Source organism: Hypoxylon trugodes (genome assembly GCF_022578975.1).
Source record: "Hypoxylon trugodes strain CBS 135444 unplaced genomic scaffold F4822scaffold_11, whole genome shotgun sequence".
Lineage (NCBI taxonomy): Eukaryota > Fungi > Ascomycota > Sordariomycetes > Xylariales > Hypoxylaceae > Hypoxylon > Hypoxylon trugodes.
Window position 1 is genome coordinate 1,516,005 of NW_026250026.1, and position 26,122 is coordinate 1,542,126.

The 26,122-nt window shown below is 47.6% G+C and overlaps 9 protein-coding genes across 9 annotated transcripts; 6 read left to right on the forward strand and 3 right to left on the reverse strand.

Annotated features, from left to right (window-relative positions):
- Positions 1-830: 830 nt before the first annotated feature.
- On the reverse strand, positions 831-4,566 carry F4822DRAFT_421309 (MCM-domain-containing protein). Its single transcript, XM_051459783.1, has 3 exons — positions 4,043-4,566; positions 1,460-3,986; positions 831-1,365 (listed from the first exon to the last, which is right to left on the reverse strand). Exons 1-3 carry the CDS (start codon positions 4,309-4,311, stop codon positions 1,228-1,230), a joined length of 2,934 nt encoding a protein of 977 aa, XP_051309426.1. The 5' UTR covers positions 4,312-4,566; the 3' UTR covers positions 831-1,227.
- A 113-nt stretch (positions 4,567-4,679) lies between these two features.
- On the forward strand, positions 4,680-6,027 carry F4822DRAFT_421310 (ribonuclease H-like domain-containing protein). The gene has a single exon (XM_051459784.1). The coding sequence runs from the start codon at positions 4,930-4,932 to the stop codon at positions 6,001-6,003; it is 1,074 nt and encodes a 357-aa protein (XP_051309427.1). The 5' UTR covers positions 4,680-4,929; the 3' UTR covers positions 6,004-6,027.
- Positions 6,028-6,614: 587 nt separating this feature from the next.
- Positions 6,615-8,854, reverse strand: F4822DRAFT_84051 (cyclopropane-fatty-acyl-phospholipid synthase). The gene is made up of 4 exons (XM_051464060.1): positions 7,916-8,854; positions 7,195-7,856; positions 6,873-7,128; positions 6,615-6,788 (listed from the first exon to the last, which is right to left on the reverse strand). Exons 1-4 carry the CDS (start codon positions 8,309-8,311, stop codon positions 6,678-6,680), a joined length of 1,425 nt encoding a protein of 474 aa, XP_051309428.1. The 5' UTR covers positions 8,312-8,854; the 3' UTR covers positions 6,615-6,677.
- A 1,050-nt stretch (positions 8,855-9,904) lies between these two features.
- Positions 9,905-10,995, forward strand: F4822DRAFT_421315 (ribonuclease H1 small subunit). Its single transcript, XM_051459785.1, has 3 exons — positions 9,905-10,141; positions 10,193-10,497; positions 10,558-10,995. Exons 1-3 carry the CDS (start codon positions 10,003-10,005, stop codon positions 10,600-10,602), a joined length of 489 nt encoding a protein of 162 aa, XP_051309429.1. The 5' UTR covers positions 9,905-10,002; the 3' UTR covers positions 10,603-10,995.
- A 34-nt stretch (positions 10,996-11,029) lies between these two features.
- Positions 11,030-12,696, forward strand: F4822DRAFT_421316 (histone acetyltransferase). The gene has a single exon (XM_051459786.1). It carries the CDS (start codon positions 11,107-11,109, stop codon positions 12,595-12,597), a length of 1,491 nt encoding a protein of 496 aa, XP_051309430.1. The 5' UTR covers positions 11,030-11,106; the 3' UTR covers positions 12,598-12,696.
- A 1,131-nt stretch (positions 12,697-13,827) lies between these two features.
- F4822DRAFT_84071 (uncharacterized protein) lies at positions 13,828-14,844 on the forward strand. The gene is made up of 3 exons (XM_051464061.1): positions 13,828-14,270; positions 14,358-14,444; positions 14,507-14,844. The coding sequence occupies exons 1-3, from the start codon at positions 13,957-13,959 to the stop codon at positions 14,775-14,777; spliced, it is 672 nt and encodes a 223-aa protein (XP_051309431.1). The 5' UTR covers positions 13,828-13,956; the 3' UTR covers positions 14,778-14,844.
- Positions 14,845-15,240: 396 nt separating this feature from the next.
- On the reverse strand, positions 15,241-18,084 carry F4822DRAFT_421321 (uncharacterized protein). The gene has a single exon (XM_051459787.1). The coding sequence runs from the start codon at positions 17,802-17,804 to the stop codon at positions 15,426-15,428; it is 2,379 nt and encodes a 792-aa protein (XP_051309432.1). The 5' UTR covers positions 17,805-18,084; the 3' UTR covers positions 15,241-15,425.
- A 3,368-nt stretch (positions 18,085-21,452) lies between these two features.
- On the forward strand, positions 21,453-24,652 carry F4822DRAFT_84200 (carbohydrate esterase family 4 protein). Its single transcript, XM_051464063.1, has one exon. It carries the CDS (start codon positions 21,826-21,828, stop codon positions 24,250-24,252), a length of 2,427 nt encoding a protein of 808 aa, XP_051309433.1. The 5' UTR covers positions 21,453-21,825; the 3' UTR covers positions 24,253-24,652.
- On the forward strand, positions 24,587-26,051 carry F4822DRAFT_84185 (catalase related protein). Its single transcript, XM_051464062.1, has 2 exons — positions 24,587-25,017; positions 25,073-26,051. The coding sequence occupies exons 1-2, from the start codon at positions 24,921-24,923 to the stop codon at positions 25,900-25,902; spliced, it is 927 nt and encodes a 308-aa protein (XP_051309434.1). The 5' UTR covers positions 24,587-24,920; the 3' UTR covers positions 25,903-26,051.
- The last annotated feature ends 71 nt before the right edge of the window (positions 26,052-26,122 follow it).

A 26,122-nucleotide genomic window follows, 5' to 3' on the forward strand; every position in this document is an offset into this window, starting at 1 on the left:
AACGGGGGGTTGGAAAGTCTCCCGAATGTGGATGACTATCTGGAACGAGAGAAAGGAAGGAAGAGGGGCTTACAGGCAAACTGAAATTCGGAAACGATTCATGCACACACCATTGCCCAAGTTGCATGGTATATGTGCCGTCATTTTTTTTCTGCTAGGCATGAGTGAGCTCTTTTTTTAACAGGGTGGGCGTGTACTAGGTGCGAGCAAAGGGGGGGATTATCAGACCTCAAATTCGACCAACCAATCCATCATCAATCAATCGGCCAAATCAATCCCGGTTTGAGATACGGGAGGGTTTTGCACGGTAAGGTTGAGTGGACGGGTGGATATATTCGGACGAGCATTGATGATTATTATTTATGCCTCTTGTAACCCCCACCCCCCTATACGTACCAACAACGAAACGGAACCGCTCTTTGCTAAGTAGGCAGGCTCGTACGCAACGCACGGCACGCAAATCGGCAGTTTAAGTCCTTCTCACTGAACAATTCAGAAAACACACTAATAGAGAAAACGTCTCTCATACATATATATCTTGCTTGGCTTTTCGTGATTGAATGGTGATTGTGATTTGCAAATGTGTATTGTAGATATATGTGATTGATGCAGTTCGAATTATCTAAGGTGTTTTGCGTCGAATTATTGTAACCTATGTCTACGCAGATAGGTAAATCGGGAAATGAGCTTTGAATTGGACAGGACAGGACGTCAACCAAAGAGCGATATGACTTTCTCGCCATCAAAAACCTTACGGTCTCTAAGCAGTTGAATAACTACTAACGGCTCAATTAACTTTCTTCCCGAAATCGTAAACTTAAAAATGCTCTCTCATAGCTTAATTCAACGGAGACTAGGTTTCAACTTGCCAAGCCAAGTTTCACGATATTAGACAAGACACCATGTAATCTTTTGATTTGATTTGATTTGATTCCATTTCATCTCATAATTTCTTCTCTAACTACCTAGTGATATCTTGCTTCCCAAGACTCCAGGCGCCTGTCCGAACCACTCCTTTCACCCTCGAAATCGTGACTTGATTACTTTGCTTCATACCCCGTCTTTCATCGTAAACTGCTTCATCCGACATTAACCAACTACGTGGACATCTATTATAACGCATATATAAATGGCGCGAGTCGTTCGTAGGGTTTCATCCATCACTCATTACGATATCGCTTAGTGACCTAGTAAAGGGGTATAGAAATATCCCATTCCCTATGAGTTTTAGTATTCCTCGATGGCGCAGTTAGGATGCATGACGTAGACAACTCTCTGTGAAGGAGCTGGTCCACCATCTGCGGCAGCAGCCTCGTCGCCGTCTTCAGCTAGTCCTTCACCACGGACCGCCATTAGAATATTGTCCTATTTTACCTATTAGTATTGAATCGCAGAAGAGAATGCGACTGAAGACGAATGCGGGAACATGGGATGATTGAAAGAAGGGGAGAAAACATACCTTGACCATCTTTTTCAAAACCATCTTCGCGACGTTCATCTCGCGGTGGTAATCCTCTTCGCCCTCAAGCTCCTCCTCCTTCTGCTCCAAGTACCACTCCACTAGAGCATCCCCATCAATACCTTCGCCCGCTCCCGTCGACTCATCATCGCTGACGCGGGACACGATCAAGTTCACCATGCTGATGTACTTCTCGTACGTGATCGCCGTCTTCTTCTTCGCAGGCGCACTGCTCGGCTCACGACTAGGTTGCGCGCTAGCACTAGCACTAGCATCGTTATTCGCATCATCATCGCCCATCTCCTCATCACCCTCCTCATCCCTCGTCCCAGACGGCCCTGCACTTCCCGACGCCCTATCCGCAGCCGCAATCAACTCAGCCGAGTCCTCGGGCGTATCATCATAATCTTCATCCATCTCAACATCATCATGTTCAACAGAAATAATACTCTGTCTCAGCAGATTAAACCCTTCATCCACAAACTCAGGCGTAATCTCCTCGACACAATTCGTCTTAGCAATAGCCTCCGACAACCGAATCAAACTCTCCAATTGTCGAACCGTGATTCGGTAGCTATTCTTCCCCACACCACCCTGTGCGTCATCAGCTCGGAGTTCCTTGTACCGTTCCACAAGGCGTTCACGTGCGTCAGGTGAAAACTCCGGGCGGAAAGTCCGAGCGAATCGGATGTAGCGCTGGAGGCACTCAGTGCTGAACTCCGGTTCTATGGCCTCATCGCGCAGCGCGTGGATACCCACGATGTGCTCTGCCAAATGACGATCGACAGCTTCGTTACACTCATCCAGGATTACGAAGAACAAATCGAAACGTGACATAATGGGCGCCGACATGTTGATATTTGATCGCAAAGTAGCCTTACGATTATATCTTCCTCCTACAGGGTTCGCCGCTGCTAGGATGGACGTTCGCGCGTTTAGAGTAGCTTGAATACCAGCTTTCGCGATAGAAATCGTCTGCTGTTCCATGGCTTCGTGAATGGCGACTTGATCTGCAATATCCATCTTGTCAAATTCGTCGATACAGCAGATACCATTATCAGCAAGCATAAGAGCACCAGCTTCAATGGTAAATTCACCAGTCTCTTCGTCTTTGACGACTGCGGCTGTGAGACCAGCAGCAGAAGAGGCCTTTCCTGAAGTGTACACTGCACGTGGTGCGAAAGAGCAGATGTACTTCAAAAATTGTGATTTTGAGGTAGATGGATCACCAACAACGCAAATATTGATGTCACCTCGAAGGGCCATACCTTCGGCGGTGGTTTTGTGTACACCAGACATCAATTGCAGTAGTAGGCCCTTCTTCACGATGTCGTGCCCATAGACTGTAGGCGCGAGAGACTGGACTAGACGGGCGTAAATGTGGTCACTGTGTACCATCTCACGAAGCTCGTCGATCTCGCTAGGCATCATAGAGTTCAAGACCGCTGTCTGAGCCTCCTCGGCTGATCCAGCCGTGTCGGCGGATGATTGGGTGAGGGAATTGATGATATCGTTAACTTGCCGAGAAGCAGTTTGACCAGGTGTGGATGTATCGGGGGTAACCATGTTGGCTAGGAAGGCCAACCGGTAGGTCAAATCACGAACACCCAAGGACTTTAGACCCGAAACTCCTCCACTGCCGCCAGCATCATTATTTCGCGGCGCATTTCGGTCATCTCGAATCGTCGTAGGTCGAACACCGGGGAGGCCCAACTGGCTTACATCCGGCACGACGATTAAAGCACCCGTAAAGATACACTTCTCTCCCGCCTTCGCGCGGTCCACCATCTCACCTCGTAGAATGACGTCCATCGTCCGCGGCATGCTACCTGTGGGGATCTCTGAACTGTTCTCTTGAATTCGGACCTTCTGCCAGTCGACAAAGGTACTTTGCCGAATATCGAGCTGCCATGCTAGACGGTTTCCACATTCGGCGTTAGGACATTGTGTAGGTTCAGTATATCTAAACGTTTGCTCGACATTGGGGATAACTGAGCGACAATTCTCGCAAGTAAATGTCGCAAGGGACAGTTCTGGTCGTACTTCGGATGTACGTGTGACAGTTCCAGATATAGAAAGAAGTTGCCCGATATTCTTAGCGCGCAAGCTACGGACTCGAGAAACGAGGGGGAGGTTGTAGAAAGCAATAGCGAACAACTTGTCTGTTTGCTGGTTCGCTGTTTTGCTTCCTTGTAGTTCAGATTGGCTACCCGAACCAATATTACTGGCGCCAGATGTGGTTTGGTTGCTAGATGTTGTTGCCTGTCGATGTTCACGGAAGTACTGGGGTTCGTGCTTGGCGATCATATTATGTAGGGCGTTGGTGAGGAAAGGGAGGAATCGGTAGTATTGGGTGTTGATAGCATTTGCCAAACCACCATTTTGATAACTAGCCACATGGTTATAATTGACGTAAAAGGTCGATAATTGGTAAATGCGCATTCCATGAATTTGGGCGACGTAGAATTTGTCTGTAGTAACGGCACTCGATGTGGGGGCAGCTGATGGGGGAAGATCATCGATGAACCTAGTATTTCGGTTAGCTATGCGACATAGTACCAGCAGAATCAGCACAAGACATACTCTTCTATGAAGTTTTCAAAGTGTTCCTGAACAGTGATACCAATCCTATCTTCTACTCGAGGAATTGCTGCAGGATCTCGCCGTCTTGTGCGGCTAGGTATTTGATCGTCTGCAAATCCATCACCCTCATCATCGCTGGGCGCTGCTAGACTTTCGGATGGAGGACCTCGCGGTCGAGCTGAAGAGCCTCTGAATGATCTCTGTTTAGGGGTAGTGGCAGGTCTTGAAGGGGCATCGGATAAGAAGCCAGCATCACTTGGAGTCGCCATTGTGAACTTGAAAAGCCGCGACGATGCTGGTGGTAAGTGGGTATGGTGGTGTTGAAGATAGTGGGAACGTTTGATAAGGTTCAATCGCAATTATTTAGTTCGGATCGAAAAATTAAAGGAGTTGAAGTGGAGGGGCAAGTACGGGGACCCATTTACGTCGCGCCTGAGATTTAGGGAACGCGAATTTTGGCGTTTCTATCCACAATACGAACCAATCAGAAGTTGTATTCTTAAGTGGTTGCAGATGCCAAGGCCATTATTTACTTATCAAGTATACTATATGGTATACAAAGGTAGCCTCTTTATACAAATATACTGCTGAAGTATGATACTAAAAAGAATAATCTGAAAATTGAAATCGCCCATTTCACACCCTCATCATCATCAAAAGATATGAAAGAACAGTATCTTTCACGATATACAAGTATCTTACGAAAATATACATGGCCTAACAATGCATTAATCCAAATACTTTACTATCATCAGGAAGTCTGCGCTTTTTAAGTCCCAATACCCAGTCATCAAAGCGCCGAAAGCCTTCACACAAGAACCAGCATAGGATCATAAAACCAGTCGCCCATTCCATCCTGTGGGTGCAATATCCAGTAGTCACCAGAAATGGCGCCAGAATTATCATCTAATTGGAAAACCCTACAATCAAAGATCAAAGCCGAATCAACCACAGCCCCATCAACCTCAGCATCAAAAGCGAAGAGGAAAGCAGACGAAGGATCTTCATCTAATCCCCACACCAAACGGCAGAAGATACAAAAGCAGCAGCAAAGGAAACCATCAAATCCACCTAAGAAAACACCCCACAAGCCCAACGCAAAAGGACCAATGGGCATAACCCAATCCTCCGTTCTCGCCAAAGGCACACCAAGCACCATAACCCCCTCCCTCGCCCTCTGGGCCTCAGACAACGAAATCTCACCCGAAGACCTAGCAGAAGCATACCACCTCGGCGTGAAAAACAACGCCTCCCTCGTCTCCGCGGAACAGCCCCGAGTAAACGAGGGACTAGCCCCGAATCTCGAGGTCGGGAAGTACATCGCGCTAGATTGTGAAATGGTCGGCGTAGGACCCGAAGGGCGGGAATCGGTTCTGGCACGAGTAAGTATAGTGGATTTCCACGGGAAACAAGTTTATGATTCGTTTGTAAGGCCGCGGGAGCTTGTTACGGATTGGAGGACCAATATTACTGGGATCACGGCAAGGGTTATGGCGACTGCGCGGTCGTTTGAGGAGGTGCAGAGTACGGTTGCTTCGCTACTTAAGGATAGGATTGTGGTTGGTCATGATATTAGACATGATTTCGCGGCGCTACAACTTAGTCATCCTGCGTCGCAGATTCGGGATACGGCGCGGTTCGCGGGGTATAGGAAATATGGGCATGGCCCGAAGCCGGCGTTGAGGGTGTTGGCGAGGGAGGTTTTGGGCGTGGAGATACAGACGGGACATCATTCGAGTATTGAGGACGCGAGGGTTGCGATGCTGCTTTTTCGGAAGAAGAAATCTGATTTTGATGTCCAGCATGCGGGGAGGTATGGGTTGCCTACAGAGAAGACGACGGCAGGGGAGACGGTGGGAGGAAGTATTAATGGTAGCAATAGTGGCGGCGGCAGCGTGAATAAGGGGCAAGCAGCGAAGTCGAAAAAGGGGACAGGTAAGAAGAAAAAGAAGAAGCATTAATAGAGAAGGCACCTACCTTAGGCATCCATCATTGCTACGGAATTTTCGTCGTGACGCGTACCTTAAATTGTCCCGCGTGGTTGCCCAAGTATCAACACCAATGCACAAACCACCTCTTTCACAGTACAAGTGACATTCGAACCCACCAACCACCCAATGGTGGGTTTAAATAGCAGTTTAATTCTACAGTTTCCAACTCCCCCCGGAATCCCACAACCGCGAGCCACCTGGTGGCTCAGCGGTTAGTGCCGGGGGTGGGAGTCCAGTAAAAACCCGACCCGCCCGGTTTTTCGTAGGCCGATCAGGACGCTGATCGACCCAGGGTTCGAGTCGACGGGCTCACCCCTGGGGCGCCGAGCTTTTTTGCCATTTTCTATCTTTTATTTTTTGTTCTATTATTTTTTTTACCACCACCACTGCCATTTATTTCACCGTAGGAATTATTCGCAGGCACATTTTTTAAATCTCGCAATATTGTCAGTCTCTCAAGCAGAGCCTGTGCACCCATACATAAACAACCATAATTGGAAAACGCAACATCTTAGGTAGGAATACGAACGCCCAACATCTAACTCCAGTATACCTAATTGCACTATTTCATTCGTGCACCACTTCGCGCAGCCAGTGAGAACGTAAATCTATAATAAAGATGACTATCACCTTTTCTGATTTCATTACATTGGGATATCCTCCATCAATTCCATCGCACCCTCTCTTCCAACAGTGATGATCGCGTCACCAAGCGTTTTAGTGACAAATCCAGCTTCACAATATGTGAAATAGTACTACATAAAGGTCAGTTTCAAACATTTCAATATAAGTAGGATAGAAACCGAAGGGGGCATCAATTGAAGTGTAGAAAGACATACCTCCCACTTCCGTCTGAACACATCAATCTCCTGAAGCGTCATGCGCGGATGTTCCGCCTTCAATGCTGGCCGGATCTTCGACTTGAAGTTCAACATAAACTTCTCCTTCCATAACCGCAGCGTCTTAGCGTAATGACCTCCTATGTTTTCGACCCGTTCCACAATCAGCGTACCCTTAGATTCTTTCGAGATATGATTGAGTAGCTGTGTAATAGAAGGCAGGTAGCCGCCGGGGAATATGTGCTTATTTATAAAACTGCGAATGAGTGCCGCCTAGGTTAGCGCGACGTTAATCAGTTCTAATAGAGGGATGCAATCGTACTCTTCAGATTTAGAATACGCCTCGTGTCTTCCTTCAGGCATCGTAATACACTGAAACATAGCAATGCCACCTTTCTTCTTCAGCAACCGATCAATGCATGCGAAATAGGTGCCTAGATATTCTTCACCAACAGCCTCCAACATCTCTATAGAGACGATCTTATCGTACTCGACTGTATCCGGCAAGTTCCGATAGTCAAGTAGTCGAACATCTATCCGGGTTGAAAACCCGGCTATTTCGATTCGTTGTTCTGCTAGTGTCTTTTGTTCCTTCGACAGAGTAAGACTCGTTACACGACATCCCGTCTTTCTGACAGCTTCAATTGCGAAAGATCCCCACCCCGTTCCAATTTCTAAGACATGGTCGGTGGATTTTATCCTAGCACCATCAATGAACCGGTTGAGTTTAGTCATTTGCGCCTCTTTAAGAGTTTCTTCCTGTTTAGCGAAAGCGCCTCGAGGTTGCCAAATAGGGCATGAATAAGTCATGTCTTCCGAGAGGAAGGCCGCAAACATGTCGTTACTGATGTCGTAATGAGCAGAGATGTTCAAGAGTGCGTTCGACAACGTATTTGTCGTCCTTGCAATACTTGACACCATACCCGACAATGAGGAGAATACTGTAGTTCCATTGCTTAATCGATCCCGATTCACGATGAAGAGCTAGAAACAATTACGTTTGATTAGTCACGCGACACCAGAAATAGGCATATTCTACAAACCTGGAAGAAGGCCGTTAAGTCGGCGCATTCGAATTCGCCAAGCATGTAGGATTCTGCGAAACCCATATCGGCAAAAAGGAGTAAGCGCATCCAGAATGCGTCGTCTTTAACTCGAATTTCAACGCGCGGAATCGTATTCGCTTTCCTAATGGAATGGTCCCCGTTGGTGAGCTCGGCGTGTTTGGAGGAAAATTTCTGTCCGTATATCAATCTCGTCCCTGCTGGTTCGTCCACTAATAACAATGTGCCGATTGCGATGTTAGAGAAAACGGAGAGGACGGCCGGCTTGGCTATCGCCAAGGCCGGCCCCCAAGTCAAGCTTCCTAAAGTCCCACGGATTACATCGGCGCCGCGAGTAAGTGGCCGAGCGACAACCGAAGGTATTGATGGAACCATTATTTATATATAAAGAAGAAAATGATATATAAGTGGTTAAGTTTCCTCGGTTCAAGTATTTTGAGGACAATTGAACACCTGATTTAAGTCGAATCAAGCTCTGCTAAAGAGATCAACAGTTATAGTTTGAATTTTGCTGAACAGACACTGGTTACGCGCCACCAAAAGAAACTAGATTGGTAATAAATGCGCAATTGAATGAAGGGAGAACTAGAAATAATATAGAAAAATAAAAGGAAAAAAATATAGCGTCAATGATGTGACTCCGAGGAACAGGGCAGCGTAGCTCCAAAAGCAAGAGGTTTCAACCTGTCACCGCCATGTAGTGTTTGGGTACACTTGAATTGCCGTTGCACACTATCCCACGTCTTATTCTTCCAAGGTATAGGATTGTGCTTCCGGCATCAAAAATGAAAACACTAGGTCTTCTTTGGTAGAGAAACCGACTCGTCGCTCAGGCATAAAACAGGGATAATCGGAACGGGTCAAGGAGGGAGAGTGTCAGGGTCGGCCCCCATTTTGTTTCGGGACCTGGTGTGTACATTGTTACCCCTTCAAAGAAAGCCTTCGCACAATGTACTACATCATGCATGGGAAGTAAGTACAAGGCAAAATGTTAGAATCACCACATCCCGGTATACCTTAAAATCGATATAACATGATCGATCTTAAGGTGTGGTGGGGGCTGACCATGACAGCGGCAGGACGGATATCCATGCCAAAAGCATCCAATACAAATACCATGTTGTCCCATAGGATTTGAGCCTCAATAATTAGTTCGACTTAGGGGATTACTCCACCCTCGTGAGAAAGTAGACTATGTATTTCGCGTCTACATATTCAATTGATAAAGAAACTCCAGTCTTCTTTGCTGCTTGAGCTATGAGAGTCTAAATTCGAAAAATAAACTCCCTAGCAGTGTTGATCTAACTGCATGAAGCCCTGCGTAGGTACAGAAATGGAGACGGGATGACGGGGCTGGTAGTGATCCTCGCTGTAATATGCAAGTCTCAGGAACTCAAATATTCAAGGGGCGTTACAATATGTACCATGTAGGAATACACGAATGATATTCCACATGTGACAATGTTCGGCGAGGAAGTATATAACGTATCTACTGCATATGCAGGTTTTCAGCACGATTTTTGTCATTTCTTATCGTTACTCGAGGACCCGTCATCCCGTCATCGAAGGCTAAGAGTAAGAAAGATGAACCGACACTCGTCGAATTCGGAGGGATCCCGCGGGCCACTGTCTATGACATCAACACTCTCCGGCTCAAAGGGCGATGGTGCTTAGTTGCTGATTAGTATGTCTTAGATTTGAATTACTGAATTATTGATGCGGTATCTGTCCGGATGTATTGGATACGAGATTGACTTAGAAATTCGCGATGCCTTCATATAAAGAGATTAAATATTAGAGATGGTTTGATGTTGTAGAAGGTTACGTAGGTATGTTTCGAGGGATTTTTAGAGAATGTGGGGACCTGCCGCGGAAAAGCTTACATAATTGATTATGACCTTATGACTAATCGTAGCTACAATTATATAATCAAGTCTATCATGCTTAACGCGTCTAAAATATTGAACGCGTTTTCTCATTAATTGATCTATTAGTCATGCACATTCAAGTCATTCAACTCTGTTAATCCATCAATCCCTCAACTATTTACTTCGATAATAATCAAGATGGCGCATCCAGTTTTTACCGTTGAATCGCAAGAAACTATCCAGAAAAAGGCTCAAGTCAATTTGTTACCATGTCGCATACATCACGATGGCAATATCAGCCCCATTGACACTTACTGGAGTCCCGACGAGGGTGAGGGTATGTCGACAATACAATTTAAACTGCAATTTGATACTAATTAACTTGAAGAGCAAACAAAAACTGCATATATAAGAGGACGAAAACTTCACGGGAAATCCGTGAAGTTACCTGAAGGATATTATGGCTCCGTTGTTGAAAAGTCGGCACCGAAGAAACCCGAAGAGCCAAGGAGAGAAGACTTAGATGAAGACGTTGAAATACAAGAAGAACCAGAGGATCAACTTGAAGTGGGCGGTATGCAAGGAAAAGCGACATTTGACGAATTTACGATCTGGGGTCATGAAGCCTTAGCAAATGCCAGTGAGGATCCGTATTTGAGAAGTATGGAGGAATGGATATCGTTTGCAGAGCAGGTTCGTCAAAATACCATTTAAAGCTTGAGGAATTAATAATAACTAACCACTACTATATAGATACACTCGTATACCCCTCCTGAACCCTCGAAGCCTCAAAATTGATTTATGTCATGTTAATTACTTGATCGGTTTCATGGCCTAGCTGTCGCGTGCTCGCATTAGTCAGCTTATTGATTAAGGGATTGGCGTTTAAGGAGTCACTCATGATCTCTCACGGAAAATTCACTTTTCGGGAACGAAAACTAGCACTTCCTATGTCCTACAATTTAATTACTCGTTAACCGAGTATAAAACAGTTAATACCAATTGTATAGTGTACTGTAGCGAAATGGAGGAGAATATCGAGGTGTATCTATTCTTTTGCTATGCATTACGTAATCAAGTATATGGTTAGGTCAGCAACTTCAATTGGCTGGTCACCCCTGCCAATACAAGGATTGCAGATGCCGACCGCCGATTATCTGCTGCCTTATCGTAGCTTTAAATTGATCTGCCCCTCCAAAAGTTAATTACTTCTTATCCTTATCCTATCAATCATTCCATCTCTCTTTCATCAACCAAACCACCATTCCATCAAATTCAAATGCGCCGCCATCAATTTCCATCATGAGTCCTAGCGTATTAAACGGCGAGGCCGCCGTAGGTCCAGAAGGACCTCGGCAAAAAAGTCGAGCTACCGCCGACACGATCCGCGTAGGATGTATCGCCATGGTCGAAAAAGACGGGCAAGCTCGTCGCGCCGAGATTCTTAGCATCCGTGACATAAAAAGTGGTCGCCAATTCTACTGCAACTTCGACAACTTCAACAAGCGACTCGACGAGTGGGTACCGGTCAAGCGCATAGATTTCGATCAAGATGTTGAATGGCCGAATCCCGAGAAAGACAAGCCTAAGGAAGGAAAGGGCAAGAATTCTACGGCGCCGAAGAGGAAGGTTGTTGGGAACAAGGCGCAGAAGCGTCCGGGGAAGAGAGAACAATCGGTTGTCTCCGAGGCCGTTACACCTCATCCGTGGACCGAATTCACCGATAGCCAACCGCAATCGAAAGCGCCGTCCACACCACGAGATATCGAACCGACTAATGGAAAGACACCTGCCGCAAATGGCGATGAGATGGATATATATGATGATGAACCAGCACCTGCCGTTAAGAAAGAGGATGGATTCAGCAGAGAAGCAGAGATTGAGAAGCTACGGACGGGTGGCTCCATGACACAGAATCCTACCGAACTCGCTCGAATACGAAATATATCTAGGGTGCAATTCGGGCAATGGGATCTGTTTCCATGGTACTTCTCGCCGTATCCAGAGGCGTTCACCCAAGAAGATGCCATATTCATCTGCGAATTCTGTCTGAGCTACTACGGCGATATGAAGTCCTTCTCGCGACATCGACATAAGTGTACTCTTCAACACCCACCTGGAAACGAGATATACCGCGACGACTACGTATCATTCTTCGAGATCGACGGCCGACGACAACGAACATGGTGTCGAAATCTGTGTCTTCTATCCAAAATGTTCCTCGACCACAAGACCCTCTACTACGACGTAGACCCCTTCTTATTCTACGTCATGACACAGAAGAGCGAGAAAGGGCACCACCTAGTAGGCTACTTCTCGAAGGAGAAAGAAAGCGCCGACGGCTACAACGTAGCCTGTATCCTAACCCTACCGCAATACCAACGCAAGGGTTTCGGTCGATTACTAATCCAATTTTCTTACGAGCTCTCCAAAATCGAAGGCAAGTTAGGCTCACCCGAGAAGCCGTTATCCGACTTGGGTCTGCTCAGTTACCGGCAGTATTGGTCAGAAAACATCCTCGAATTGCTCCTCGAGTGCAACGAGAGAGATGAGAAGTCGAGCATTGAACAGATCTCTACTTCGCTGGCCATGACTACGCAGGACGTCGAGCATACCCTCCAGGCTTTGAAGATGCAGGTTTATCACAAGGGCGAGCATAAGTTGGTGGTGCCGGAGGCGCTGATTAAGCAGCGTGAGAAGGCTAAGTTGAAGCAGAAGCGGTATATCTCGCCCGAACGCATTCAGTGGAAACCTCCTGTCTTTACGGCTTCGTCGAGGACTTGGGGTTGGTAGGGAAGCTGATCAATTCGACTATTGCTATGGCGTTGAAAAGGGAGCGGGAGCGTTGTTAGTTATTAGATACCAAATATCAAGCATAGATTATTTGCTTAAGCCTAACTGACGCCGTTATTGTGAAATTGTTATCAGGTAGGTGATGATCCGACTAATAATCATTTAAATACCCAAAACTAAGAAGTCTTATTGGCGTAATGTGGAGCCGTATTAGCGCCTCGCATGGTCAATATATATCCATCCATGATGTTGCAGCAAAATTCAAACAAAGTCAACTTGGGTCTAATTCTGCCTCAGGTGTCTAACCCATCAACTCTTCAATATCTAATAAGTCACTGCCACACTTTAGCAACCAATGAAATCTTTAGAATCGCCCTACAGCTCTCAACATTTTTACCGTGTTTTTCTTCATGTCCTTTCTTAATGATATAATTGACATCAAAAAGTCATACAAAACAAGCTCTATTTAACTATACTAACTATTAATCCTTTTATTTAATGGCAATAACGATTAATTGATTCTATAAAGAACTTATTGAACGTGTGCTGTGCTGTGGTTAGTCAATCAGAACTATGGCGTGCCCCTTTTCCTTTCTCTCCTCCGCCCTCTTCCACTCTATACAGATTATAAAAATACGTACTTTTCTACTAAAAGCTTACCAAATACCCCGACCAAATATTATATTGACCTATCATGATGACCACAAGATTCGGGTGTCTAAACTACTGCAAGCTGCAAGGATTTAACTCCTTTTGTCGTTTGCATGCGTGGGGTAGCTACACAAGGACCCTTTTTTGATCATTTATGTTATAAGTGGAATGATTACTTAAGGTAACATAGTTTATATAGAGGTTATCTAGTTAACATAATTATCTTCACAGTAGTTACTAATCAAACATTATAGCTTTTACCTACCTAATAATCGTCACACAACGAGGATATATGTATATGCAACTAAAATGTAATGATTTCAAGGGACCCCCATCCTTTCTGAAAAGGGAAAGAATAAACCTCTTTCGAAGACGGATGGAAAGACCGCTGGGAAATCCGTTTATAAATAACAGCTCCAGTCCAGGTTTCAAACGCCCTTCAGCAGTCATATTTAACACGCTGGCATGTCTTTATCTACTAGTTTCAAATTCCTATATTGAAAAGAGTGCTACAGATCATCCAATACGGAAACGGTACACAGTGACGCGCTGCCCCACCGAGATCAAGGCTATTCCATCATACCAGAAGACCATAAAAACCATGCAACATTTTGCGACAATGTATTCAACATTTACTTGTATGCCTCGGAGCCCCTCGCCATATGTAGAATATTTATCTATTTTCTAAGGTGGTTAGCTAATACCATTATGCTAGCTTGCATGTGGAAATCCCTACGTTCCATTCCTCTCTTCCTATTGACGTTCTTGATCTCATCCATACCCCCAGCGTCAGCTTTGCCCGTCAATACCACCAATATCCAGGATGAGTGGCTAGATGTCCACTCACTGGCTCTCAAAATCAGTTGGTGTGCCTTTTTGCTCATTGTATTGTCAATGTATGCTATTTATACCTATCTCTATATTGATAAGTGGAGCTTCCTTGGTATCGGGATGGGTGTGCCAGCCTGGACGTACTCGCTCATCATTTCAGTAAGTGGTGTACCTCCGGGCCTTATTATTAGGTATGTATTGATTTCTTTCCTAATTGAGGGGCAGTGGAGCCCGTCACTCCTTATTACGATATCTTCAGAGTTTCTAATAAAAATCAGCGACGGCGCCGTGTGCACAATCTTCACTTTCATGTGGGCGCCTGAAGACTTCCGTATGAGTAGAATGGGCCATAGCCACCAACAGATGTCAGTCCTTCATACCTATTCGTTTTACATCAGAGGCATTGAACTAATTTATTGTTAAAAAGTGCAAAGTCCTGCATAGTCATTAGCGCAATGCTGATTGACACCGTTATCAGCTCTGTTCTAGCTTATACGGACAACTTTTTACTCGGTCTGGAAACGCCTCTGCCACCAGGCCTTATGATGGCTATACTTGCCATACCTTCCGTGGCTCTATCAGCCGTCCTCTGCAAGGCTGTTCGTGTGCTAGGAATCAGTCTTGCGGAGCCTAGTATGGAACACATTAGACTCTTAAAAGTACCACCCACCAACCCGGAAGAAACTCATGAGGATTAAGCTACCGATAGATTCTTCACCCAGTCGTCCGGGGCTGGCCCCACACCTCAGGTTAGATTACTGCGCAGGTTTAGGGGTAAGAACCTGGCTCAGCGTATGAGAGACGATACTTGACTGACGGCTGGGGATTCCTGTTATACTGATGATATGTAACGATAATTATGTTGGGCTTCAATATAGGAAAAGCATGGCGCTTCATGGATGGGTAAATGGGATATAACAGCCGGTGATACGTCATTGGCAGGGGAGTTACATATAGGCATGCCTAGGTTTATGGGCTGGACATGGTAATGGGAATTGTCTCTTTCGCTCAAATATTGAATATTTTCTACAATTACTTTAAGTCCAATGGCCCAGTTCATATACTCTAGAAAGATCACTGTTAGCTGACGGCCTCCAAGCTCTTACATAATTGATAAATCTTTATCTTTAATCGGACCTCAAATAAAACGTTTAAGCATCGTTACGTTGAAAAGGATTTCATTTCCCTAATTACCATTCATACATTGGAAGTTGACTTCTCTGTCACGTTAAAACCCTTCTAGAATATGCCTTGCCATACCAAACCATGCCATGCCACGCCGTACCACTCTCCTTGCGCTCAAGCGCCATAATGCCGTCTAAACCAGGCAGGTCAAACTAACTCACCTAACCAAAATCATCCTTCGCCTCGCCATTATCCAGTCTCTCCCTCTCCTCCTCGCTCCGATCAAGCTGTGCCTTCAATGGAGCCGTCTCGAGGCCCGCACCTGCTGTTCCTCCGGGTAAACCCAATGTACTTATTCTTCTCCCCCTAACGTCCTCCAGCGCCTCACTCTCTTCATCTACATCTTCACTCGCATCACTAGCATCTTCATCGTCGTCATCATCCTGTTCCGCCGCTTCTAGGTTTTGGTTAAGCTGTTTTCCGATGCCTAGCACAAAGGCGCTCGCGTAGGAGAATTTATCGATACCGTTCCCGCTGGGGAGCTCTGAGTACGTCTTGCGGGCCTCGTTAAGACACCTTTGCGCTTGTATGTACTTTGACTGCGCGAGCCAAGCCTCGGCACCGAGAACACTCCAAAGTGCTGATTTCCGCCGTCGGCCGCCCCAGAGATGTGTACCCATACCCTGTTTTGACGCGTAGCAGACGGCTAGTCGTTCCTTGATCAAGGCGTCGCCTATGGGACCGACGATCTTGCTTTCGAGTAGGCGAATGCCCCACTTCGCGGCATCGTCGACACTAGAACCGCCGCGTAAACGTAGAAGTTCCAGACCTAAGGCGAGACATCGTAATGCGCCGTATGGCGCGCTACAGCGTGTTATGTATGAATAGAATGCTTGTTCGAACGCGGTATCTACCGTTTCCGTTCTCGATTTGGCGGAGAGGTTTTGAGGCATAATAAGAAGACTAATGGCAGACATTTCGTTTGCCGCCGCATGGTACCTCCATGCCTTATCGTTATTAAAATCAATTCTCAAAAGTTCGTATGTGGAATGTGCTAGTTTCCAATCTCGCAACATAAAAGCGTAGTCTGCCAACTTTCGCATTATAGCTTCAGGCGCATCTTGACGGTAGAACCCGTGAGAATCATAGTTACTCCCTGAGCTCTGACCGGAGAACGATGACCGAGAATTGCTGCCGAACCCCCACCGTTTCGTTAAACCGACAAATCGGCCAGCCAATCCTCTCCGCCGTGAAGCAACCTGGTCATTCCATACTGATACATGACGCTCCATGGTGGGTATTATGGATTGTGTTACCATTTCGCGGATAAAAGTTCGTATCGCAGTCGCATCTGATTCAAATATGTATCTCGTCGGGTCTTCGAAATCTTCTTGGTCTTCACTCCTTCTAATATCTACCAATTCCTCTGATGCAGACATCCATTCACTCCGAGGGAGTGGTATACTATCATCATCAGTAGCCACACTTTGAGTGCCTCTTATTCGAAGTAAGTGGCAGTGTAGGCCAAGATTTCGCTTCATCTGGTCGAAGAGTGCCATAGACCTTGTGATATCATCTCTTTCCTCTTCGTGGACTAGAACATAGTACCTCAGGAATTCAGCATCGACCCAATTGGGTAGCCGCTTATCTCCGACACTGGACTCGTTATATAGTCGCCGAAGTGTCTCAATTGGAGTTGGATTTCGAGAACTTATCGCAATAACGCACGCAACTGGATGAGCGAACGTCTCATGCGGCGTCAGTGGCAAACCCGACAGTAATCTCCGCAGATATAAAGCATAATATGGTGAAGGAACATCAATGTCCAACCCATGATTGTTAAGGTTCTGGGGTAAACTGAAGAACGATTCTTCGGCATATCTCAAGTGCCGATCCACGACAGCTTCAACATCTGATATCGCAATCCCATGTCTCGGTTGTCCCCTTCCGGGCTCACCAGACTTTTCGGAAACGCCGTTTGCTCTCGGGGTTTGCGCAGATCTTAAGCCAGTTGTTACCGGTTCTGGAGGCACTATACCCTCCCCGAATTGTACAAAGTGTATCGAGTAATCCTCATATGTCCTACTAGAACCATTGCTGTCTCGTATTATGACCTTCCCTTGTACGCGCTCCCCAAAAGGTCGGAGTAATTCCCACAGGCCACGCCCAAACCCTTTCTCCTTCAACAGAACATCGGTATCGTCGGAAGTGTAGACTGCAACATGCGGCACGAATGCTCTTAGTATGAGATTGAGTGGATCGCCCGGACTATCGCCAGCGCCAGAGACGAGCCCAAGCGCATTATTCGAGGCTGCGCCAAAGACGGAACCCGCAGCTAGCCGTGACGCCGGACGGCCGATCGGGGACTGAGAGCGGGAAGCGGGAGGTGATAAGGTGGAGGCATAGAGAGAAGCGGCGGATGGATGAGATCTTCGGTAAGGTAGCGTGGCTTCGGACTGGAAAAGGGCGGATGATGAGACATCGTTAAGAGTATGGCGCGACTTTTGGATCTTTAGATTCGAGGTCGAGGATGCGGCAGCTACGGGGGATGCAGGGAGTGATCCACCCCCCGCCGGTGAATCATGGTCGGAGGGGTACATGAAGACAGACAGATGTGTCTATTTCTTTCTGTCCTTCGGGGCGACTCGGCAGTTGGGCGTCGCATCTGTATATTAGATGACGACTTGAGGCTGGTGGAAGGAAGACGATGAGATTAAGTATTAAGAGACAGCGAGATACGATATACGTATAATCTCAAGAGATAAGAAAGGATCGGCCCAGATAGACACCATACCCCTTACTTTGAATTGGCTCCAATGTTAAGTTGTAAGTAATCGGCGACGTCGTAGGTCCAAGACTTTTGGATGCTGATGATGAAATTAATAAGTTCAGGCCATTCAATTAAACACAGTCGGGCTGTCAGGTCCGTTCTAGCCTTCTTATCGATAATAGGTGGGCGCTAAAACACCCACCAGAATGGAAACATGAGCCACAACCTTACAGGTATTCACCTGCTCAAATCAGGGGTATTAGTGGCATTTACTGTAGCACGAATGCAAGCATTATTATTATGCAATACCGAACAAATTTATACACATGCTTATACACATTTGTTACCGATGTTGAAGTCTTCGTTGGGTAGTCAACATTCACAAATAACTATCAGTCGACTAGATGGAAATATAGTACCAAATCACTTTTTAATTCTAATCGGAAAGGAGTTATGAGGCTATTAAATAAGGAAGACCCAACACCACTGCCAGAAGCAGAAGCAAATAAGGGGGGACATATGTGTTGACGAGAGTCCTCTCTTCTCAACTCACTCTTAACGCCTATTTTCGTTATTGTTAATAACTAAAGTTACACTATCTTGTTGCTTAAGAGGAAAAATATCTCCTTATTATTATATCATTTTATGCTTACATATGAGTTAAGCAGGAGGTTTAAGCCTACTAAACAAACGATACTAGTAGACTACCCGCATTACACATATATTTACAGCTTCAACCCATTGAGTAAAGTATACATATATCATATGATCCTCAGTAGTATACTGTGTTCTAGTTTAGACAGAAGCAAGTTACGGTATAACGTTATTCCTTGCGAAGGCAGGACGCGAACAGACCTGTTGTGAAAGGTTTCTTTACAAACCAAAGTTATAATATAAATTACGTGAAATGAGACGTTGCATCCACCAAGATAGTATTGGCATGTTCCCCTAACCTCCGCGAAAATTCTCGTAGTGGTAACTCCCTAGCACCGGCTGAGGTTGATTCATCCGCAATTTGCCGGCTGGCTCCATCGTCTTTCCCAGCCTTAGTTCTTCGTTCTAAGTCAGGTCCCTTGCGAGTTGCAGTAGACCCGGCAGTTGGAAAAGCTGAATGTTATTATCGTCTCTTTTTACTAACCAAAATGTCTTTTCTGGTCTTTTGCCACATATCTGGTTATCAGATCGGTCTCTTGATATGACCTTGAAGGCGGGAGCGCTCGGTGGGTAGAATTCACCATGTTTAAATTCCGGTTGCAACGTTATGGAAATGTGAGAGGCGAGTCTAGACCTGCAAATTCATCTGCTTCCCATCAAACCGACATATTACATATATTCCAAACTGTTCATATAAGGATACTTTTATGTAAGAAATAAAACTGTTTTATAGTAGGGGTCTCTGTCTTTGGGTTGTCGTGTCACCTAGCCTAGGAGCAAGCTCATTGGCTCGCCACCGACCCTCACTTCCGAAAAAGGCAACCATGCTTCAAGATCGGAAAGATGACAGGTATCTTAGAATGCCGTCCAAGATTTCCTAATAAAGGTAGTCGCAATTAATGTAGGAGTGGCGGAAGATAGATAATTACGGGCCTCGAACCGAAATTGACACATAATCCAAGGCGAAATCATAAGAGATATAGATAGATGGGTTAGGTCTTTTTCTTCGTAGTGCCATCATCGAAGGTAGCCATGCATACCTACACGCATGCCCAAGAAACAAACGAAAACATAACTTACCATCGAGTCACACCTAGGCTGAAAATGGCCCGATCGAAAGGGAATTCCAAGGTGTAATATAAACATCGAATTACGCGTTACGAATTTTGCCAAGGCGGCTGAACATGCGAAAGGATAAATTGGCAATAAAATGGTAGTCCGCGGCAGGGCTCGCGTCTAACAGGTCCTCTGCAATACTACCCCGTCTAAATCTTGACTTCTCGTAAGCGAAGCGATCTGGTCAGGTACTAGGGGCGGATGTCCCGCAAATAGAAGTTATAATATTTCATTCCTAATGCATACCTGCCGGTCGATTCGCGATATTCAGCCCATTTTTCCTCATACAGATATATTGAGCTGACGAGGCCTCGGCCACTTGGCCCACTGTCGTTGCTGCCGTCGCGAGGAGACCTGGCACGACTATCCAGCCCGTGCCTTGGTGCCATTCAGAGAGGCCTAGAGTTGTCTCCTATGTTCTCCAGGGCCTTATTCGCGTCGCTCTGCCGGCGCTATGGATGCCGTTCTATTGTTACTCCGCTTGGCATTTTGCCGACTGGCCCTGGTGACTCCGTAGTCGGCCGTATTCATATTTGATGCCAACCACTAGGTATCGCAAAGTGAATAGAACTGGTATCGAAGAATTAGAACAAGCTGATGAATCGTGAAGATCAGCTCTGGGGTTTGCTGTATGTATAAATATCTTTATGACAGTTATTGCCAAGCTTCGGCAACATATCCCTTTGGCCTTGGGTGTGTAAAGGAACTGTAGGCTATATGGTTAGAATAGCAGGACAACAAACCTCAACCCAACACTTCTCGAAAAGAAAAAAAAAATCTGCAAAACCCTCCAAAATGCCGGACCGGGTATTCCGCCAAGCCATTAAGCCGCGCTTTTGTTATTAATTTGCTCGTGTTCCTGGCTGCTGCAGTGTAGACTCATGCATCAGATCCAAGGCGTGGAGAACCCTGTCGAGAACATGCAGGACCACAACCATCGGGTTCAGCCAATATAGTTGCAAGGACGTACATTTAGCCATACCAATGGACCTGGAATATTCCACCCACATGTAACCTTGAATCTTGTGTACTGGATGAGTTATGAAAATTCTCCTTAGGTGGCGAGGACAGCCCTAGCTGCCTTCGTCGATATAAGTCCAGATGCCGCCGCCAGACAACTCGAGTCTAGGGCGATCGTCCAGCCTTGAACCACGTAGGGACTCACCATGAGGTTCAGTCAAGTTGTTGGCGGCATCACTGCCGCGCTGCTTGTGAGCGGCGTCCCAGCTGCGAGGATTCCGAGAAGACAGGAGCCCCCTCCTGTTTCTTCTTCGGTTTCCTCCTCTGAGACTCCGGCTCCTCCGGCATCTACTGAGTTGCCAGTTCCGCCTCCCGCGCCCACTGAGACCTCGGTCCCAGCGCCACCACCTAGCTCAACGGAGGTTCCCGCGCCTCCGCCACCTCCGTCTTCGACCGAGGCTCCTGCTCCTCCCTCGTCGACTGAAGCGCCAGCACCGCCGAGCTCAACGGACGCTCCGGCACCACCGCCACCAAGCTCTACTGACGCGCCAGCGCCACCCTCTTCCACAGAGGCCCCGGCACCGCCCTCTTCAACTGATGCGCCTGCTCCACCATCGTCTACGGAGGCACCAGCTCCCCCACCTCCCTCGTCCACTCCGGAGGAACCAGCACCACCCACCTCTACCGAGGCTCCCGCCCCTCCACCAACCTCAACTGAAGCCCCGGCACCTCCCCCGACTTCGACTGAAGCCCCTGCTCCCCCCTCGACTTCAACTGAGGCTCCTGCACCCCCGTCCACTTCAACCGAGGCACCAGCTCCGCCACCAACGTCAACCGAAGCTCCCCCTCCCCCTCCGACCTCTACCGAGGCTCCGCCACCACCACCGAGCTCCACTACGACCAAGGCGCCAGCTCCCCCGGGCACTTCCAAGCCAGCACCTCCCGTCACTACTCCCGTGCCTCCTGCTCCGATTGAGACATGCACAGCGCATCTTTTGGTCGATGACTTCTCAACTTGGGCTGATGGAGAAAACTCGCTCAAGGGTGCTACCAGTGGTAAGTAAAGAACCCAGCACTCCTTAAAAAGGGAATTCAACTAAACAGTTTTAGATGACCAAACCATGAACGCAACCAGCACCGACGGCGGCATCCTAACCTTCACGCCGAACAACATCGAGGTCTCCTACATCTACGAGCAGTTCAACTGCCTAGATGCCACGAGCCACGGCTACGACTCCGTATCCTTCAACATCAAGGGTCCCGAGGCAGCTTCCGTGTCCATTGAGCTGCAGACCGTAGCTGAATGTGACGCCACCGAGTACCAAAGCTACTACTATACGGTCGATGGCCTAAGCGGTTCCTTACAGACCATCAACATCCCGCTGAACAGCTGGACAGACGCCAACCTCCAAGGCGTCGTGGGTTTCCTGTGGTACGGTTTCTCGGCTGGCTTGACTGGTACTGACAACGAGTGGCAACTCGACAACGTGCAATTCCTGTGCGCTGACGTCCCGCCACCTGAGGACCCAGCTCCGCCTACGACTACTGCGGGCCCTGAACCTACGGATGAGCCCGGCCCGGGAATCACTGTTACCACGACTGTTACTGTAACCCCAACGGAAACTGACACTGGAAGCTGGAGCACGCCGACCCGCACTACCACGAGAAGGCCTGTTCCTACCACCACCACCCGACGTCCTACTTGGCCAACTGACCCTCCTTGGTGGGATGACGACCCATGGTGGGGTGGCTGGTCCGAGAGTGGAAGCCGGCCGGCCTCTGCTGCTGCCGCCACAGCTACCGCATCTCCAGGGACCTGGCAGACCAACAACAAGCTCGCGGCCCGAGCTGACGAGTGCAGTCACATCCTTGTTGACGACTGGGTTTCTCAATCGCGTCTGACATTTCTGTACTACAACGCCCTGCTTGAATCTAGCAGCGACGATGGTACCATGAAGTCCATTGTTGTTAAGAACAACCGCGTAACTTTCACCCCCGTGGACACTGATTCGTACTTCTATACCCAGCTTGGTTGCATCGACGCCGAAGCTTACGGAGGTATCTCACTCCGTATCAAGGCAGCCGCCGGTACAACTTTCGACGTTCAGCTTTCGTCGACCAAGGGCCAGTGCGGCACTGAGGAGACTGAGGACATCGTTTTGACTAGCAGACAACTTGGCTGGACCTTCAACGGACAGGAGCAACTCTACTCCATCCCCTTCTCTAAGTTCGAGGGTCTTGATTTGACCAAGTTTGAAACGATCTACATCTCCAACCTGAAGAAGGCCGTGACTTTCGGACCCGTGAGCTTGTACTGCGGTGAGACCGTCGCGGAGTACATCCCACCGGCAGTCATTGAGCCATCCGGGCCCACTGAGACCGTTCCCGCCCCGGCAAGCAAGGCCACCAACCTTGTTATCGACAAATTCGCCAACAAGGACACCAACGCCCTAAACCAATGGCACGGTGCTGACGATGGAATGACCTTGACATTCAAGAAGAACACCATGACCCTCAAGACCAACGACTCGGACCTAATGTGGGTGACTCAAGTATCTGAGACCTGCCGAGACTTGTCCGAGTTCGACGGATCTTACCTCCACATCGCCTACACCGGAAGCAACCTGTTCACCGTCTCCCTCCAGCAGCACAACGAGAAGTGTAACAACAGCATTTCCCCCTACCCCGAGACCTGGGACTCTCTTGAGGCCACCAGATACGCCACCGAGACTGACATTTACATCCCGCTTGAGCACTTCAACGTCAACCGCTCGCGATCCATCGGTTTCGCATTCAAGGGTTTCTACAGCACGACGCCGACTGTGTTCTCCAAGATCGAAATCGTCAACGAGGTTCCGGAGGACTTTTCCATCCCGGAGAAGCTACCCTCTGGTCAATTTGTCTTCTCCTGCAAGCGACCTAACTCTTTCGCTTTCGCTATTGATGACGGTGACCCAATATTCGCACAACAAGTCATGAAGACCATTGACGACGCCGGCATCACTGTGACATTCTTCACCGTCGGTGCTCCTCTCCGAGACCCCTCGACCAACTTGAGCGCAATCTATAACGAGATGGCCTCTAAGGGCCACCAGATCGCGTTACACAGTTACACTCACCCGCCGCTAGAGGGTCTACCAGATGAAGCCTCGATCGACTGGGAATACAGCAACGATATCGAAGCCGTCAAGGAGACCTTCAACGGATTGACACCCAAGTACTTTAGACCACCATTCGGAACCGAGGGTGCTCGTATGCGTCAACGATTGGCTGCTCTCATCGACGAGCCTTACATCGTACAATGGAGTGTCGACGTCGAGGATTGGCTCTGGGCTGAATCTGACACCCCGGAGAAGCAACTCGAGGCTTTCAAGCGAGATGTTGCCAAGGGAGGTGACATCGTGGTTATGCACTACCTGTACAACAGCACGGTCAGCTACCTCAAGGAATTCATCGAGATAGCCAAGGCTACCGGTAAGCAGCTGATGCGTGTGGACCAATGTATGATGGACCCCAACGCACCTCCTCTACCGGATGAGGAAGAGTAGAGAAGTGATATCTCAGGGGTACCGAATCCAAAAAGTTTTATCTTATCCCATTCCATGCGTTAGCGTCTAATAAAACCACCATTGTCGTTGAAGTATTTGTAAAAGGCTCCTGACTGGAGATGTTCCGATTTGTTGTGGAAAATGTGACCTTAGTAATCGCCCTTGTAAACCTCCACCTTATGAAGGCGCCATCACCAAGAAATCCACATTTGAAGGTATGTCGACCTGACAAGAGGATTCCTAGCTGCTGCAGTAATATCCCATCATGGCATCAAAACACGACGTCCAATGAACTTTGTGTCTTTTGCATATGTACAACCATAGACTAGCCTACCGCATGAGAAGTTGTAGTGTAGAATAATCAGAAGGTTGCGTGCTCGTCTGCTATGGATGGCGCCGAGGTAGATTTCAATGCAACCAGCGATATGCTGTCACACAACCCTTGAAGATGGCGGGCATCCAATAGTATGTTGTAGATTAATCAGTCCGTTCATGGTATCGATGGCGATATAAATGAAGGGGCTCTTGAACCAGAGCCTTGTGCTATTGTTCTCGTAAATTTCGAAGTAAAGCCCCTTAGAGCCTGTTGTCTACACTCGGGAAATAAATTTAAAGGTCAAGACGAATTAATAAAAGGTCATTGTCGCGGTATCCGTCCGTGTGTAACCATGCCTCTTCCCTCTGACGAAAAGGTCGTCGAGACCAGCGGTGCTATCGTCAGTACATTGCACGGCATTTTCGGACCGCATCCTGGATTGAGACCTGGTACACTCCACCATAGCTTTATCATCCCCTAATTCATGCTAACAAAACACTTTAGCACATGCAAAAGGCGTCTTACTAAAAGGAACCTTCACTCCCACCGAGGCAGCCAAGACCCTCTCCAAAGCACCTCACTTCAACAACCCCTCAACCCCAATCATCGCGAGATTCTCGAGTTCCACTGGAATCCCCGATATCCCCGATACAGACCCCAACGGCAACCCTCGGGGTTTCGCGATCCGCTTCGTCCTAGCCGAAACACCTCGCCGCGTACACACCGACATCGTCACCCACTCGGTCGACGGATTTCCAGGATCAAACGGACAAGACGCTCTTGAGTTCTTCGCCGCGGTTAAGGACGGGTCTATCGGGGACTACTTAGCCTCCCATCCAAAAGCACTAGCTTTCATCCAAGCGCCGAAGCCCACACCAGCCAGCTTCGGCAAGGAAAAGTACTTCGGTGTGAATGCATTCAAGTTCATCGCTGCCGACGGAAAAGAAACCTTTATCCGGTACCGCATCGTGCCCGCAGCCGGGGAGGAGTATCTCGACGAAGCCGCGTTGAAAGATAAAAGTCCGACATTTCTCTACGACGGAGTTCCGGAGCTACTTAAGTCTGGCCCGATCGTGTTCAAGCTAAACGCACAACTCGCAGAAGACGGTGATGTGACTGATGATAACACCGTGAAATGGCCGGAAGAGCGGCAGGTAGTTGAACTCGGTACTATTAAGTTAGAAGCTGTAGCAGATGACCAGGTCGCGCAGCAGAAGAGAATTATCTTCGATCCGATTCCGAGAGTTGAGGGAATTGAGGCGTCCGCAGATCCCCTCCTCGAGGTCCGCGCGGGTATTTATCTGCTGAGCGGTCGCGAAAGACGCGCGGCGTGAGGATTGAATTGTCGTATCCGATTCTGCTTGGATTAGGGGTTGTATAGGAAACTAGATTAATCAATAATCTAGAATGAAGAAAACTTGGATAATTTATGGATGTTGTTCAAGTTGAAGAAGATTTGGAGTGATGATGACAACCCGCCCTGTGACGTTCTAAATTCATAAATTGTTGTTCTTCCTTGATTATGAATGCATAATCTTGTGTGACACGAGTATG

Bases quoted from the DNA above. Each gene is read 5' to 3' on its own strand.
- F4822DRAFT_84071 (XM_051464061.1), top strand. From the start codon at position 13,957: ATGCTAGCTTGCATGTGGAAATCCCTACGTTCCATTCCTCTCTTCCTA. The intron at 14,271-14,357 runs GTATGTATTGAT...AATAAAAATCAG, and splicing joins CCTCCGGGCCTTATTATTAG to CGACGGCGCCGTGTGCACAA. The intron at 14,445-14,506 runs GTCAGTCCTTCA...ATTGTTAAAAAG, and splicing joins GGCCATAGCCACCAACAGAT to TGCAAAGTCCTGCATAGTCA.
- F4822DRAFT_421321 (XM_051459787.1), bottom strand. From the start codon at position 17,804: ATGTACCCCTCCGACCATGATTCACCGGCGGGGGGTGGATCACTCCCT.
- F4822DRAFT_84051 (XM_051464060.1), bottom strand. From the start codon at position 8,311: ATGGTTCCATCAATACCTTCGGTTGTCGCTCGGCCACTTACTCGCGGC. The intron at 7,129-7,194 runs GTACGATTGCAT...ACTCATTCGCAG, and splicing joins GCGTATTCTAAATCTGAAGA to TTTTATAAATAAGCACATAT. The intron at 6,789-6,872 runs GTATGTCTTTCT...ACCTTTATGTAG, and splicing joins TGTTCAGACGGAAGTGGGAG to TACTATTTCACATATTGTGA.
- F4822DRAFT_421315 (XM_051459785.1), top strand. From the start codon at position 10,003: ATGGCGCATCCAGTTTTTACCGTTGAATCGCAAGAAACTATCCAGAAA. The intron at 10,142-10,192 runs GTATGTCGACAA...ATTAACTTGAAG, and splicing joins GAGTCCCGACGAGGGTGAGG to AGCAAACAAAAACTGCATAT. The intron at 10,498-10,557 runs GTTCGTCAAAAT...ACTACTATATAG, and splicing joins GGATATCGTTTGCAGAGCAG to ATACACTCGTATACCCCTCC.
- F4822DRAFT_84185 (XM_051464062.1), top strand. From the start codon at position 24,921: ATGCCTCTTCCCTCTGACGAAAAGGTCGTCGAGACCAGCGGTGCTATC. The intron at 25,018-25,072 runs GTACACTCCACC...AAAACACTTTAG, and splicing joins GCATCCTGGATTGAGACCTG to CACATGCAAAAGGCGTCTTA.
- F4822DRAFT_421309 (XM_051459783.1), bottom strand. From the start codon at position 4,311: ATGGCGACTCCAAGTGATGCTGGCTTCTTATCCGATGCCCCTTCAAGA. The intron at 3,987-4,042 runs GTATGTCTTGTG...CCGAAATACTAG, and splicing joins TTTGAAAACTTCATAGAAGA to GTTCATCGATGATCTTCCCC. The intron at 1,366-1,459 runs GTATGTTTTCTC...TAGGTAAAATAG, and splicing joins TTTTGAAAAAGATGGTCAAG to GACAATATTCTAATGGCGGT.
- F4822DRAFT_421316 (XM_051459786.1), top strand. From the start codon at position 11,107: ATGAGTCCTAGCGTATTAAACGGCGAGGCCGCCGTAGGTCCAGAAGGA.
- F4822DRAFT_84200 (XM_051464063.1), top strand. From the start codon at position 21,826: ATGAACGCAACCAGCACCGACGGCGGCATCCTAACCTTCACGCCGAAC.
- F4822DRAFT_421310 (XM_051459784.1), top strand. From the start codon at position 4,930: ATGGCGCCAGAATTATCATCTAATTGGAAAACCCTACAATCAAAGATC.